The sequence below is a fragment of the Tupaia chinensis genome, unplaced genomic scaffold (assembly GCF_000334495.1).
Source record: "Tupaia chinensis unplaced genomic scaffold, TupChi_1.0 Scaffold150166_1, whole genome shotgun sequence".
Lineage (NCBI taxonomy): Eukaryota > Metazoa > Chordata > Mammalia > Scandentia > Tupaiidae > Tupaia > Tupaia belangeri.
This window is the reverse complement of record NW_006210004.1, coordinates 50,947-67,029: the sequence shown is the minus strand read 5'-3', so window position 1 is coordinate 67,029 and position 16,083 is coordinate 50,947. Positions and strand designations below refer to the sequence as shown.

The window sequence follows — 16,083 nt, the reverse complement described above, 5'->3', positions numbered from 1 at the left end:
TTTTTTTTTTTTTTTTTGCTCTAGAGCACATAAACACACCAGAGAGAGAGAGAAAGTGTGAAATTGCCTTCCCCCGGAGGTGATGGCCACCTCACAATCCCTTCTCCTCCATTCTGTTCCCAGGATTTTACGCATGCACACATGTGTGTTCAGCGTGATTTTCAAGCCACAGGGTCTGGGACTTGAACTGTGGTCAGCTCTGTGGGAGTCCAGCACCCTAACCACCACGCCACCTGCTGGCCCTGTGACTGCCCCTATTATTAACATCATTAGTAGGTGTATTTGTCATACTTTATTGAATATTGATACATTATTATCATGTCCAATCTTTATTCACATTTTATTACTTTTTTTTTTTTTGGAGAGGTTTTTCACTATAGAGTGAATGTATTTGCCAGAGACAGAGAGACAGAAAGCGAGAAATCACACCCCACCCCACCCCCCAGGAGGGATGGCCACGCTGCAATCCCTTCTCCTCCATTCTCCTCTCGGGATCTTGGGCACGCACGCACACGCGCCCGGCGTGAGTTTAAGCCACTGGGTCCGGGACTCGAACCATGGTTGACATAACCATTATGCCACCTGCTGGACCCCAGATTTTATTAATTTTGGACTAATGTCCTCTTCAGCTCCTCGGGAACGTGGCACCCCTGCCCACACTGCATATTTTCAGGTCGACCCCCGAGATCCAAACCCGCAGCTGGTTGTGTGGTTTCTGGCATTGCAGGGCACTGGTGCTATCACTCTGCCACTGCAGATGGGCCCATCTTTGTTTAAAAAAAAAAAAGCTTATTTATTTATTGGGACTAGCAGATGGTGAAATGGTTACATCGCTGGACTCCCACACAATCAACTGTGGTTTGAGTCCGAACCCAGTAGCTTAACTCACACCGTATGTGTGTGTGCGTGCGTGTGTGTGTGTGTGTGTGTGTGTACCCAAAACCCCAAGAGGAGAATGGAGGAGAAGGGATTGCAGCGTGGTCATCCCCCCCGCCCCGGGCAGGTGATTTCTTACTTTCTGTCTCTCTTTCTCTCCAGAGAGTGCGCACACCCTGTAGCAAAAAACTCTTTAAAATAAAATAAAACTTACGTATTTATCCATTTCTTCCACAACAGAAAGAGACAGAGACAGAGATTGGGGGCGCATTCCCAACAGGGTCTTCATACCACAACCCCCTCCTGTCTCAGCTGGCCGGGATTACCAGCACATGTGCACACGCACTGCAGTCAGGGAGACCTCAGGACGTGAACCAGGGACCTTCCTGTGTGGTTCAGTATCACGGGGCATGGCATTACTGTTGCTGTTGTTGAAGAATTACTTATTTTAGGGGCCAGCAGGTGACATAGTGGTTGAGACGATGGATTCCCACTTGGCCAACCACAGTTGGGAGTCCCGGACCTGGTGGTTTGCTTTCTTACTTTCCTTTTCTCTTTATCCCTTTCAGTCTCTCTGGTCAAATTAAATAATAATAATAATGATAATAAAATGAAAAATTTTGAATTAATTTTTTATTTATTTTTGATTTGACCAGAGAGAGGGAGAGGGAAAGTGAGAAAGCAAGCTGCCAGGTATGAGAATCGAACTGTTGGTCGGCCATGTGGGAGTCCGGCACCCCAACCACTGTGCCACCTGCTGCCCACACTGCGTTACTTTGCACTACCTCAGCTGGCCAGCATTTACCTTCAGATCGTTTAGTACGCTTACATTGCGTTTGTGCCTAAGGCAGGTGGGTGATGGTGTGGCTGCGATCCAGCCCAGCGGGCTGCCCCCAAGACCTGATGATTTTCTTCTTTTCCACTGCACAGACAGCTTCCTGCAAATGTGAATCTGAAAACCTCCTTGACTTCTCTGAACCACGTGGCATTCACTGGACTCCCATGTAGCCAACTGCGGTTCGAGTCCGGGACCCAGTGGCTTAAACTCATGCTGGGAGCGTGTGCGTGCATGCCCAAGATCCTGAGAAGAGAATGGAGGAGAAGGGATTGCAGCGTGGGCATCCCCCTGGGCGGTGATTTCTTGCTTTCTGTCTCTGTCTTTCTCTGGTTCATGCATGCGTCCTATAGCAAAAACCTCTAAAAAAAAAAAAGAATGATCTTGCAGTCTCTGTCTTCTGTCCCTGCTGCATGCTCTCACCGCCTTTTCCCACCTTTCCTCACATAGTTGCCTAATAACAGCTGCTTTAGGTAGACCTTACAGACATTTGGAATCCAGGGGGAAAAGAAGGACCTACATTTGATTGAAAATGGAATTTGTGGGTCTTAAATTCATTCATTCTTCTTGATGTTATTTTACAATTTCCCAGAGAAAGTCCAAAAAAAAAAAAAAGAAGACATTTCAACTATGTTCATAGCAGAAGTCTAAATGAAGTCATTTTTGACCCCAAGCCCACCCACTATTTCTGGAACGATTAGGTTAATCTTTGAACTGGGTCACATCAAGTTTTATTAGAAACGCGGTGGGGATTTTGGAGACAGGACTAGAGAACTGTGTGTAGTTAAACAGAAACTTGATTGCCAGCTAGAGTAGTCCGTTAAAAGATAAGAAAACTCACTCGTTCAGTAAAAAAAGAATTGCTTTGTGGTAGGCATTAAGGAGGTAATTATTGACGGTCTAATTCATAATTAGTTGACCCATTCCCTGAACTTCAATTTCTTGGAATGATAAAATCAACCTTATCTACTTTTTCTTTTTTTAAAGTCTTTGCCACTGGGCGTGTGCATTCAGCAGAGAGACAGAGAAAGGGAAAGTGAGAAATCATGCCCCCCCGCCCCCGGGGCAGGGGGATGGCCACACTGCAATCCCTTCTTCTCCACTCTCTTCTTGGGATTTTGGGCACACACACACAAACCCAGCATGATTTTCAAGACACCAGGTCTGAGACTCAAACCGTGGTTGGCCATGTAGGAATCCAGTGCCTTAACCTCTACGCCACCTGCTTAACCTCAACCTTATCTACTTAAAAAGAGACTGAGATGCATCTCAGTGTATGAAAGCACTGGGTACGTTTCTCATTTTCTGAAAGGGGAATTTGAAGCCATGGTAAGCTTCTAAGGAGCGAAGTATCAGGACCACAAAAGTGGGTGGAGTTAGTATCTGGTTCACTTGAGCCAATTTGGCGGGAGGTGGCGCAGAGCCACTGCCCAGTACAGAACCCCGGCTGGCAAGTGGTGGTAACCAAGGATAGAGATGGGTTGGAAGGGAGTGGAGGAGGGGAGGAGGCCTCCAGGTGTGAGGCAGAGCAGTGATGGGGCAAGGGTGACCAGAGAGCATAGAGCCGAGTCAAGGGGGGTCAGTGGTGGACGGTGTGGATAGAGGATCCCTTGATGCAAAGAGCATGCCTTCTAGGGCCTGGTAGGTGGTGTGGTGGTTAAGGGCGCTGGGCTCCCACATGGCCGATTGTATTCGTGTCCCGGACCTGGCGGCTTGCCTTCTCACTTTCCCCCTCTCTCTCTCTGGTCAAATTAAAATAAATAAATAAATGAAGTTAAATTAAAAAATAATTCTTTTTTTTTTTTTCGAGAGGTTTTTGCTATAGCGTGCATGCGCTCGCCAGAAAGACAGAGAGAGAGAGACAGAGAGACAGAAAGTGAGAAATCATCCCCCAGGGGGGATGGCCACACTGCAATCCCTTCTCATCTATTCTCCTCTCAGGATCTTGGGCACGCACACACATGCGCCCGGCGTGAGTTTAAGACACCGGGTCTGGGACTTGAACCATGGTCAGCTACATGGGAGTCCAGCAACTTAGCCATTACACTAACTGCTGGTCCCAATAAAAAATAATTCTTAAAAAAAAAAGATCATGCCTACTCATCTTTCATACCTGGGGGCAGTTTCCATTTATACTAGGTGCTCACCTGTCCCCAGTGCGATCCGAAGGTCCCTCTTTGAGCTTGAGATTCCTAGAAACACGACTCTGAGACTAGCATGTGGGAGATTTAGTGGGAGTCCTCTCGGGACATAAAAGAAGCAGGACTGGGCATAAAATGATGTCATTCTAGCAAAGGCCTCAGCTAGTCTGACGGGGAATCGGGAGTCCCAGTGGCCTTTCACTTGTCCCAGAACTAGGCAAGGGAGCCAAAGGCCTGTACCCCTCATGAGCTGCTCCCCGGGTATGAGCTGCCCCAGGGAGGACAGTTCCTAAAGGGAACCTAGCTGACAGCTGTTAGCTGCTGCCAACGCTCATGGCAAGTGGACTGAGGCCCTGGTCCTAACAGCAGGGTGTGTGGACAGGGCCCAACACGCCCACTGTGGGCTCCTCAAGCCCAGTGCAGGATGCCAGCTGACTGAGTAACTCAAAACTGCTGCCTCTTGCAGCCAGCAGATGGTGTTGTGGTTAAGGCACTAAGCTCCCACGTGGACAATTGCGGTTCAAGTCCCGGACATGGTAGCTTGAAAAATCACACTAGGTACATGTGTGTGTGTGCCCAAAATCCCAGGAGGAGAATGGAAAAGGGATTGTGGCGTGACGATCCCCTCTAGGGGGTGCTTCACTTTCCCTCTCTCTCTCTCTCTCTCTCTCTCTATCTCGGTGAGCACACGCACCCTATGACAAAAACCTTTAAAAATAAAACAAAACTGCTGCCTCTTAAATGAATCATTTTTCTTTGATCTCTTCATTCCCTACTTTGCTCCTCCCCACCCACTATACTCCTTTTAACTGTAAGAAACCCCGCACCCCAGTGCTCGCCTCACCGCGCTTTTTCACACACTGTCTCTTCACCCTCCAAAGTCCTTTTCCCTCCCCTCCATCAAAGTCACTCTTCTACAAGGTCTATTTAAAGCTATTTGTATTCCGAAGATCAGAAGTTGAATCAATCTTGAGGCCGGCAGATGGCACAGTGGTTGGAGTGCGGGAGTACCACATGGCTGATTATGGTTCGAGTCCTGGACCTGGCAGCTTGCTTTCTCACTTTCCCTCTCTCTCTTTCTGTCTCTCTCTCTGCTTACATTTAAATAAAGAAATAAATAACAATGATGAGTAAAATTAAATTTTAAAAAACTCTAAAAAAATACAAAAAGAAGAAATTGAGGGGGATCAGCAGATGGCATAGTGGTTAAGGCACTGGACATTCCCACATGACCAACCAAGGTTCGAGTCTTGGACCTGGTGGCTTGCTTTCTCACTTAACCCCTCTCTCTGTGTCTCTCTATAGTCAAATTAAAATAAATGAATGAGGGGCCGGCAGATGGAGTGGTAGTTAAGGTGCTGGACTGTGGTTCGAGGCCCAGATTTGGCAGCTTGCCTTCTTACTCTCTCTCTCTCTCTCTCTCTGATCAAATTGAAGCAAGAGAGGGAACCAGCAGTTAGTGTAATGGCTATGTCCCTGGACTCCCACGTAGTCAACCATGGTTCGCGTCCCGGACCCGGTGGCTTAAAACTCACGCCGGGCGCGTGTGCATGCGTGCCCAAGATCCCGGGAGGAGAATGGAGGAGAAGGGATTGCGGCGTGACCATCTCCCCTGGGGGGTGATTTCTCGCTTTCTGTCTCTATGTCTCTGTCTGGTGAGCACACGCGCCATATAGCGAAAATCTCTCCAAAAAAAAAAAAAATTGAAGCAAGAGAGACAAAGAGACAGCCACCCCCAATAGGGTTGAGCTGCCGCGATCCACCCCCAGCCTAGCCAGACCCAGAGCATAAACACACATGCCTTGCCTCTCCGGATGCAGACCAGGACCCTCCCATGGGGATCAGCCCCGCCGGGTGTCACACTTCATTGCTGTCCACCACCTGGCCCCCATTTTCTTCTTTTTACTGCATGGAGGTAAAAATCACATGGTGGGAAAGTAACCATTTGTAAATACACAAGTTAGTGGCCTTGAGCGCATTTACACTGTGCAGGTGTCACCACTGTCTAGTCTCAAAACACACACGTCACGCCAAAAGCAAGCCCGTTGCTATTTCTCTCAAGCAAATCACGCCCAGCCTGTGTTTCCCAGAAGCTAGGCGTGTTACAACAAGGAAGGGAGGAGCCAGCATCTGAAAACTTACAGTTACACACGGCTTGGGGTGGGAATCATGCTGGCTTGGGCTGGCAGGTTGCGTGGTGATTAAAGGCGCTGGATTCCCACACGGCCAAGTGCAGTTCAAGTCCTGGATCTGGCAGGATCTCACTTTCCCTTTCTCTCTCTCTCTGTCTGGTCAAATTGGTAATAATAATAATAATAACAACAATAACAACAAATCGAATTAAATAAATAATTATTTTAAAAAATAAAAGAAGTCATATGGCTTGCTTTCCACGGTTCTCTGAGGGGGAAGAAACATCATTTTAGTGTTCTGAGATGGTTGCGTTAGGATGTCACCAGAGGTTCTAAATTCCTGTGCAGAGGGCACATCTTCTCAACTTCAGAGCAGGAGCAGCTCAGAGGACCTGAATGGAGACAATGGAAGACCCATGCTTTGGGGGCGAGGTGCAAGCCACGAAGCCCATGTGCCACGCTGCGCAGTGCTGCGTGTGGAGGGAGACGGAAGGAACGGGAAAACTCCTTTGGCCGGCCTTTGTCCTTGGTGCCCTAGAGTTCCTGTCTTGGGGTGATTAAATGAAGACAACCACAAGCTCTAGCAAGAAAGGGACACAGCGTCTGCATGGGAGGATCCCAAACCACACTTTATAACCTAGGGCCATATTGATAGATGCTTTGATTATTTCTTTCAATCACCCTGAGCTATATTCCATTTTGCAGATGAGGAAACTGAGGCCGGTGGAGGAAAATAACCTGCTTAGGCTCTCACAGGAATGCAGAGCTAGGATTCGACAGGTCCTAACTCACCAGGCAGATTTCTTTTTTTAAGAGGTTTTCGCTATAGGGTGTGTGCTCTCGCCAGAAAGACAGAGACAGACAGAGAGACAGAAAGCAAGAAATCACCCCCCCAGGGGGATGGCCACACTGCAATCCCTTCTCCTCCATTCTCCTCTCAGGATCTTGGGCACGCACGCACATGTGCCTGGTGTGAGTTTAAGCCACCGGATTCGGGACTCGAACCATGGTTGGCTACATGGGAGTCCACGACATAGTCATTACGCTACTGCTGGTCCCAGGCAGATGTTTTCTGAAGACACACAGCCCAGGAACTTGGCCAGTCCTAACTTTTATTTATTTATTTATTTATTTATTTATTTATTTATTTATTTATTTATTTATTTAAATTCAACCATAGAGGGATAAAGAGAGATAGAGAGAAAGAGAGAAGGCAAGCTGCCAGGTCCAGGACTTGAACTGTGGTTGGCCATGTGGGAGTCCAGTGCCCTTAACTACCACACCACCTGCCGGCCCCCAGTCCTAACTTCTCATCCACTCTTGGCTCCAAGTGCACCAGGACACACAGCAACTCCTTTTCCCACCCTGAATGCAGGACTTCACGGCGAGCACTCTTCTTTCCCCTTGGCCAAGTCTACGCCATCTACACGTGGTGAAGCAATGGCACCTACACAGCTCCGACTGGCACGCACGTCAGGAACCCAAACCCAAACGTGATCCCGAAGAAGGACTCTCTTAGCGTATGTACAAGTTGATTTTATTTCTACAAACGTCGCATTAGCCTTGCCTTTGTAAGTCACTTTTCTGGAGCCAGCAGGTGGCTTAGTGGTTAAGGTGCTGGATTCCCACATGGCTGACGACAGTTCAAATCTCAGACCCAGAAGTTAAAAATCACATGGGAGAAAAGAAAAGGAAGAGAAGGGATCGCAGTGTGGCCATCCCCTGAGAGGCTGATTTCTCCCTTTCCTGCTCTCTGTCTCTATCTCCATGGAGTGCTCTAGGGCAAAAACCTTACTAATTAAAAAAAAAGCAGTCACTTTGCTGAAAATAAATGTTCTAGAAATGCATTCCTTTTTTTTTTTTTAATCTTTTCTTTTTTTTTTGGAGAGGTTTTCGCTATAGGGCACGTGCACTCGCCAGACAGACAGAGAGAGACATAGAGACAGAAAGTGAGAAATCACCCCCCCGGGGGGATGGTCACACCACAATCCCTTCTCCTCCATTCTCCTCTCGGGATCTTGGGCACACATGCACGCGCCCCCGGCATGAGTATTAAGCCACCGGGTCCGGGACGCGAACCGCGGTCGACTACGTGTGGAGTCCAGTGACATAGCCATTACGTCAACTGCTGGTTCCCTGGAAATGCATTCTTTATAAATATAGAGCATGCATTAATGTACAGACTTCACAGAAGCATCTTAAACTGGTCAACTCAGTTGAAAGATTTGCAAGACAAGTTGTTGATTGTGGAGGGCTTAGCGGTTTCTCAGAGTTCCTTGGAGTCTTGCTTAATTCTAACTAATTAGGGCAGAAAGGACAGAGATAGCAGTTTATCTTAATGATATAAAATAATTAAATGAGTAAAATGACTTGGAAGAAATGACTGAATGATCAAAGTTTTGAGCAACCTAAAAGTTAAAGGCCAAGGCTGACATTTTAAGACACGAGATAAGATCTTTCACAGTCATATAATTTTTTTTTTTTTTTTTTGCTATAGGTTGTGTGTGCTCGCCAGACAGACAGAGAGAGACAGAGAGACAGAAAGCAAGAAATCACCCCCCAGCAGGGATGGCCACGCCGCAATCCCTTCTCCTCCATTCTCCTCTCAGGATCTTGGGCACGCACGCACACGCACCTGGCGTGAGTTTTAAGCCACCGGGTCCAGGACGCGAACCGCAGTCGACTACGTGGGAGTCCAATGACATAGCCATTACACTAACTGCTGGTCCCACAATCATATAACTTTTAATGGCCATTTTTATGCCACACCAGCAATAACTTGGAGTTGATTATTCATACCTCAGTTGATGGCAAGCACTTCAAAATGATTAAGGAGGCATGTGAGGTGACACCCCAAGGCATAGTTACGGAAGACTGGAGGGTCACAGCATCAGGACAACCCTCCTGCTTTCACCTTTGTCTCTCTCTCTCTCTCCTTTTTAAAAGAATTACTTAATTTTATTTATTCACTCATTTATTTTAATTTGACCAGAGAAAGACAGACACACAGAGAGAAGGAAAGTGAGAAAGCAAGCCACCAGGTCTGGGACTTGAACCATGGTCAGCCATGTGGGAATGTCCAGCGCCTTAGCCACCATGCCGCCTGCTGGCCCTCACTTTTGTTTCTCTCTTAAAATGAGACAATCAAGGAGGTACTGTCATACTTTATTATTCCTCCTTATTCTGAATTCTTTTTGTAATTCAATTTTTTAATTTAATTTTTTTTTTTTTTTTAGTTTGCTATAGAGCTCATGTATTCACCAGAGAGGGTCAGACAGAGAGAGAGAAAGTGAGAAAGCAAGCCGCCAGGTCCAGGACTCAAACCACAGTCGGCCACATGGGAGTTCAGTATCCTAACCATGCCACCTGCTGGCCTCTCCTTATTCTTAATTCTGAATGCATTGTATACAAACAAGTAAAATGCATTCTTGGCCTATGCATTATTTTTGAAATCGGAATGCACATCTGTGATCATTACAATAAAGAATGCCCACAAGCAAATGAAACCGCGTTTGAATTTCCACGAGTACGTTCGGAGTTTGAACATCTTGTATTTAATGTCTGGAGATCACGCCAGGCTGATACCTTCATATCCTGACACTTGAAATTGGCATAAAAAGTCTGGCTTCATTTTACAATAATTCTTTACAAGAATCAAGATGTGGGCTCATCACTTCACTAATTGTTTCTACACGCGGCGGGCTTCATAGAATACACCACGCCCAGACTTCTTATTAGAAAGCAGTAGGGCAGCAATGCTAAAGTTTTCTTAGATTGTTCCAGAAGAGCTAGAAAGTAATGAGAGGGTCCACTTTTTTCACAGCAGAAAGAAGCAATTTTGTCCACCAGGATCCCACTGTTCTCTGAAGAACCCAATCAGATCAGGTTAGAAGGGGTGGTCTTTTCCTTTTTCGATAGTATCTATAATCTCATCAGAACACTGCTCGACTTACTTGTCCCTGAAGACGAGCCTGGTGTGAGGGAGGATGCCTCGGTGCAGGCAAACCCCGGCCATAGTCACTGGACTTATCCACTGGAAGAGGAAAAGCTGACCACACGGTGGAAGGCCGCTCTTCACTAACGAGGTAAGCCTTCTCCTGACACCTGCTCGGGGAACCCTGACCAAAAGACGACCGTAAGTGAGCTTGAAACGTGAGACGCCCGTCAGCTCTGTGTTTTGCATTTGCATTTTTCACAGGGCGTCATGGAGCTCGTGATCCATGGTGGACTGCGTGTAAGAGGAGCTGGGGGTGTCGGCGACGTAAATCCGGAGGGGCCCACAGTACTGGCAGAGCACGGACAGGCCCCTGCAGGTTTTGAAGAGCTGAACGATGTACTTGCGAAACTTCTCCCCCAGGAAGAAGTAGATGACCGGGTTGAGGCAGCAGTGAACGAAAGCCAGGGTTTCTGTCGCCTGGAGGGCCAAGTCCAGGTACTTTTCGAAGGTGCAGTTCTGAACCACTTCTAGGTCCACCAGCATCTCCAGGAAGACCACGACGTTGTAAGGCGTCCAGAACCCGAGGAAGAGGACCACCACGGCGAAGATCATCTTCACCGCCTTGTTCTTCTTCTCGTTCTTACAGTGCTGCAAGGTCCTGACGATCGTGGAGTAGCAGAACAGCATGATGCCCAAGGGGATCACCAAGCCCAGGACGTTGACCTCCAGGGAATTCAGAACCTTCCACGTCGTGGCGTTGAACGAGTACCTGGTTTTGCAGTAAGTGCGGTTGTGCTCGGTGTAGCAGCTGCTGAACAGAAGGCCAGGAAGGGACGCGAAGATGGCCACGGACCACGTGGCCACGCTGGTGATGACGGCATAGCGCAGGGTCCTCGCCCTCAAGGCAAACACCGCGTGCACGATGGCCAGGTACCTGTCGATGCTCATGAGCATGATGAAGAATATGCCGCTGTAGAAGCCCACCAGGTACATCCAGGAGACGACCTTGCACAGGCCCAGTCCGAACACCCACTGGTCGGCGGCGTAGTAGCCCCAGAAAGGGAGGGACAGCACGAAGAGGAGGTCGGAGACGGCCAGGTTGAGCAGGTACATGTCGGTCATGGACTTGAGTCTCTTGTACTTGAACAGGACCAGGACCACCACAGAATTGCCGAGCAGGCCGAACACGAAGACCAAGAAGTACAGGGGCGGCAGGAACAGCTCCCCAAATTTCTTGACACCTTCTTTGGTGCAAGGCCCGGGTATATTTTCATAGAGATAGTAGTTGCTATACACGCTTTCATCCATGGTGGTGTCGGCTGTCTCTGTGGGGTTCATTTTTTAAATCTCTGGGTGCCTCAAGGCAGGTCCGGGTCCAACCAGAAGAGGCTAATGAGGGGAAATTAAAACAAGATTTCTGTCAGAAAAATAAGCTGATGGAACCAGCAAATGGCATGATGGTTACATCACTGGACGCCCACGTAGTTGACTGCAGTTCGAGTCCCAGACGTGGTGGCTTAAAACTCACGGCAGGCATGTGTGCGTGCACGCCTAAGATCCCAAGAGAATGGAAGAAAAAGGATTGCGGCGTGGGCATGCCCCTGGGAAGTGATTTCTCGCTTTCTGTCTCTCTGTCTCTCTTCTCTCCAGTGAACGCACATGCCCCTAAACCAAAATTTCTCTTAAAAAAAAAATCAAAAAGGGGCCGGCAGGTGGCATGGTTGTTAAGGGCACTAGACTCCTACATGGCTGACTGCAGTTCAAGTCCTGGACTTGGTGGCTTGCTTTCCCACTTTCTTTCTCTCTGTCTCTCTGTCCCTCTCTGGTCAAATAAAATAAATAAGGAAATAAAGTTCAATAAAATAATTCTGTGTCTGTCTGGTGAGCGCACGTGCCCTATAGTGAAAACCTCTCCAAAAAAATAATAATAATAAATAAAATAAAATAAAATAAATAAAAATAAACTGAAACAGTGCCAAATGCAGAGAGCAGAGTGACGTCCTGTTTTGCCCCCGATCACCGGACGCCCTTCTCTGCAGCCAGATGAAATGCTCCCGGTCTTGCAGTCAGACTCACTTGAATTCCAGCTCTGGGGGCTGGCAGGCAGATGGCATGGTGGTTAAGGCACTGGACTCTTGATGTGGCTGACCACGGTTTCAGTCCCAGAGCTAGACTAGAAGCTTGCTTCCTCTCTCCCTCTCTCTCTCTCTCTGGTCAAACTGAATAATAATAATGGTAAATAAAATTTTAAAATAATTCTTTAATAATAATAACTTCCAGCTCTGCCACATGCTAAAGCTGTCACACCTCTGCTGGGAGCTTCAGTTCTCTCACTTGTGAGGAGGCAAAAGTCTCCTTTTCAAGGAAGGTGTTTCTATTTCTTTTTCCAGATTAATTTCACATTATTTTTTAATTTTTATTTATTTTTTTAGAGGTTTTTACTATAGGGTGCGTGCACTCACCAGACAGAGAGAGACAGAGAGATAGAAAGCGATAAATCACCCCCCAGAGGGGATAGCCATGCCACAATCCCTTCTCCTCCATTCTCCTCTTGGGATCTTGGGCACGCACGCACATGCGCCCGGCATGGGTTTTAAGCCACCGGGTCCAGGACGTGAACCGCAGTTGACTACGTGGGAGTCCAGCGACATAGCCATTACGCTAACTGCTGGTCCCCTAATTCCACATTTTTACATAAAGTCCCCATCATGCTGTGTTACTTTTCATTACACGTGCACATTTTTTTTTAGCAGAAAACGTCACATTTAGTCTGTTAAATGTTTCCTTCCTTTGCACCTCACACCCACTCCCCCCAAAAACAAAAAAATCAAGATAAAAAATATAGTTCTTGGACCCAGCAGATGGTATGGTGATTATGTCACTGGAGTCCCACATGGCCCACTGCAGTTCAAGTCCTGGACACAGTGGCTTAAAAACCACACCAGGTGCATGTGCGTGCGTGCCCAAGATCCCGAGAGGAGAATGGAGGAGAAGGGATTGCAGCGTGGCCATCCCCCCTGGGGGGTGATTTCTCGCTTTCTGTCTCTATGTCTCTCTCTGTCTTTCTGGCGAGTGCACGCGCCCCTGAAGAAAAAACCAAAAAAAAAAAAAAAAAAAAAAAAAAAAAAAACACAAGTATCTATATGAAAAGTCTGCTATTTCCCTTCAGATTATGACTCCAAAAGTTAAATCAAATTGCAACTCCAAAAATTCAGTGAATGCTTTGATCATCATTAGGCTAGGAAAAAACCAGGTCGGTCACTTGCCTTTCTGTAAAAATGATAGTTCCGGGGCCGGCAGGTGACATGGTGGTTATGGGCACTGGACTCCCACATGGCTGAGCACAGTCTGAGTCCCGTATCTGGTGGCTTGTTTTCTTGCCTTCCTTCTTTCTCTCTCTCTGTCCCTCCCTGGTCAAATTAAAATAGATCAATAAATCAATAAAGTTAAATAATTCATGGGAAAAAAAGAGTAGTTCCTCCTGCAAGCTTTGCACTTTATAGATTTCAAAGCATGTTCGCCAGCACTGTGCCCTGAAGCCCATGCTCCTGTCCCTGCCCGAATCCCAACAAAAATCTTGGACTCTGAGTCAAGCGAGCGTAATAGAGTCATGGTGTAGACGACAGATGAAAAGACTCAGGGAGGTTCAGTGACTTCTTTCTGTGGTAGAAACAGTCTCACCACAAGTGATTTCCAGTTAGCAGCTGCCTCATAAAACTCCTGAACAGGTACTGGTCGGCTCTGGGCACCATCACCGAGTCCCCCGTCTGCTCCAGAGCACCAGCTCTGGTGAGAGCACACCTGGCCTATTTTACGCAGCAATGCAGCAAACTGTTTTTTAAAATTTTTTAAAAATCTTTATTTATTCATTTATTTTAATTTGACCAGAGAGAGAGAGAGAAAGTGAGAAAGCAAAGTACCAGGTCCAGGCATTGAACCGCGGCCGGCCATGTGGGAGTGTCCAGCGCCGTAACCACCATGCCACCTGCTGGTCCTCGCACATTTGTTTTTAAGGCCTTTCAAAAAGCTGCAATACTCAGCTAGGTCATTTCAGGGAATTTTGTAATCTTATGCTCCAACTGTATGTAAAGATCAATCCTGTCACTGAATCCTATCCAGTGGAAATGATAGCCTGATGGTATATCTAGAAAAGGCACACTAGGGCCGGAAAGAAAATCTTTACCGGGACCAGCAGTTGGCATAATGGCTACATTGCTGGACTCCCATGTGGTTGACTGCGGTTCAAGTCCCGGACCTGGTGGCTTAAACTCATGCTGGGTGCGTGTGCGTGCGTGCCCAAGATCCCAAGAGGAGAGTGGAGGAGAAGGGATTGCGGCGTGACCATCCCCCCTGGGGGGTGATTTCTCGCTTTCTGTCTCTGTCTTTCTGGCGAGTGCACGCGCCCTATAGTGAAAAACCTCTCCAAAGAAAATCTTTATCTCCCCAACCACCTTCATTTCCGATCAAAATGGCTGATGAAGTGATTAAACCTTCTCGAAGTTACATACATGCTCAGAGGTGTATAGAGTGAGCAGGGGTGAAGGGCTCTCTGACTCACGACTCTCCCCACACACCCAGCTTCCTTTGTAATGTTTTCAAGGCCCCCTGGCATTCCATAATAAGACCTTCCTCATCTAATCCCTCCCTACACCCTCGCCACCACACACTCAGATGTCCGAATTGTGTTTCTCAAGAGAGATTTTTGCATTATCCCCACAAACCGAGGCTGAAGGCCTGTCACGCACATCTCAGGGCCTCCTGAAATGTTTGCTAAAGGACTAATTCTAGTCTTTCTCTACCATTTTACCAGGGAAAATTACAAGAAGCGGAGAAGTTAGGAAATTAGCAGGAGAAACAAGAAACACAGCTGAAAACTACGGACAAGTTAATACGTATTTCTATGTCTAGAAAATAACCCAGAACTTGGGGCTGACAGATGACATGGTGGTTAAGGGTGCTGGACTCTACATGGTCAACAGCGGTTCAAGTCCCGGACCTGGCAGTTTGATTTCTCTGTCTTTCTCTCACTCCGTCTATCTCTGGTCAAATTAAAACTAAATAAATAAAGTTAAATAATTCTTTAAAGAAAGACAGAAAAGAACCGAGAACTCTTATCCCATAGGCACCGCATAATGTAACTTCTGAGGGTGAAGATGCGCATGGCCTGTCTACATCTTGATTAGATTATTACACATGCCTTACAAAACCACATGGTAAATTAAAAAAAATATATAGTAGCCCAAAAAGATATCCACTGACTATGTGTAAACCAGAAATCATACCTTATAAAAAGTAAAAAAAAAAGACAGACAGCTGATAAATGTTAGGGATTATTCTGTGGCCGCGTGTGTGTGTGTGTGTGGCCTAAGCCATTTGTATTTGGTGTGTGTGTGTGTGTGTGTGTGTGTGTGTGTGTGTGTTGCTCGCCCGGGAATCCTGATGGAAGAAGCAGAAGTCTGTATTGGTGCTGAGAATTAGCTGCCCATGTCAGCACGCGAACCCACGTCAGGTGTGTGCCCGGGAGGTGGGGGACAGGCAGAAGGAGTGTGAGTCCCAAGGCAGTGCTGGCCGCCAGCCCTGGGAGCACCAGGACGCCCGAGTGTCCGGGCTGGGTAAGGGGCTGGCCAGCTCTCAGGGCACCCTCCGGGTCACACACACGTCGGGGAAGCAGCACGTGGCCCAAGGCCCTGAGGACGTCCCCGTCCCCACTTACCTTGCTTTTCTGAGGCAGGTCGGAGAGGCAGTGCCCGGCGAGCTCAGGAAGCGCAGCGCTAAGCAGCACAGGTGCCTTTGAAGGGCGCGTGGTTTCCTGTGCGCGCCAGCTCTGTCCCTCACCGTCTGTGCCAAGTTCAAGTGGGGTTTCTGACAGACAGTGAGAAGCAGAGCCTCTTAGTCACTCGTTTCCCCAAATGAAAGCTAGGAAGTTTTGTTTCCTGCTAGATTCAGGAAGAAATGAAAATGAAAAGAGCAGAAAAAAAAACAAATCTTTTTTTTTTTTTAAGAGAAGCTCTTCAATTTTTACAAATTTATTTGTTGGGGGGTCACCTAGTGGCGTGGTGGTTGGGGTGGCTGGATCCCACATGGCAGATCACAGTTTGAGTCCTGAACGCAGAGGCTTGATACTCACACCGGGTGTGTGTGCGTAGGTGCCCAAAATCCTAA

General features: G+C 47.4%; 1 protein-coding gene and 1 pseudogene across 1 annotated transcript; one reads left to right on the top strand and one right to left on the bottom strand.

Moving 5' to 3' along the window:
- The window catches only part of LOC102475835 (TATA-binding protein-associated factor 2N pseudogene), a 10,594-nt pseudogene extending 6,493 nt beyond the window's left edge, over positions 1-4,101 (top strand).
- A 5,173-nt stretch (positions 4,102-9,274) lies between these two features.
- On the bottom strand, positions 9,275-15,748 carry CCR4 (C-C motif chemokine receptor 4). The gene is made up of 2 exons (XM_006171951.2): positions 15,635-15,748; positions 9,275-11,310 (listed from the first exon to the last, which is right to left on the bottom strand). The coding sequence occupies exon 2, from the start codon at positions 11,257-11,259 to the stop codon at positions 10,177-10,179; it is 1,083 nt and encodes a 360-aa protein (XP_006172013.1). The 5' UTR covers positions 11,260-11,310; positions 15,635-15,748; the 3' UTR covers positions 9,275-10,176.
- Positions 15,749-16,083: the final 335 nt, after the last annotated feature.

Coding starts and splice junctions, on each gene's coding strand:
- CCR4 (XM_006171951.2), bottom strand. CDS start 11,259: ATGAACCCCACAGAGACAGCCGACACCACCATGGATGAAAGCGTGTAT.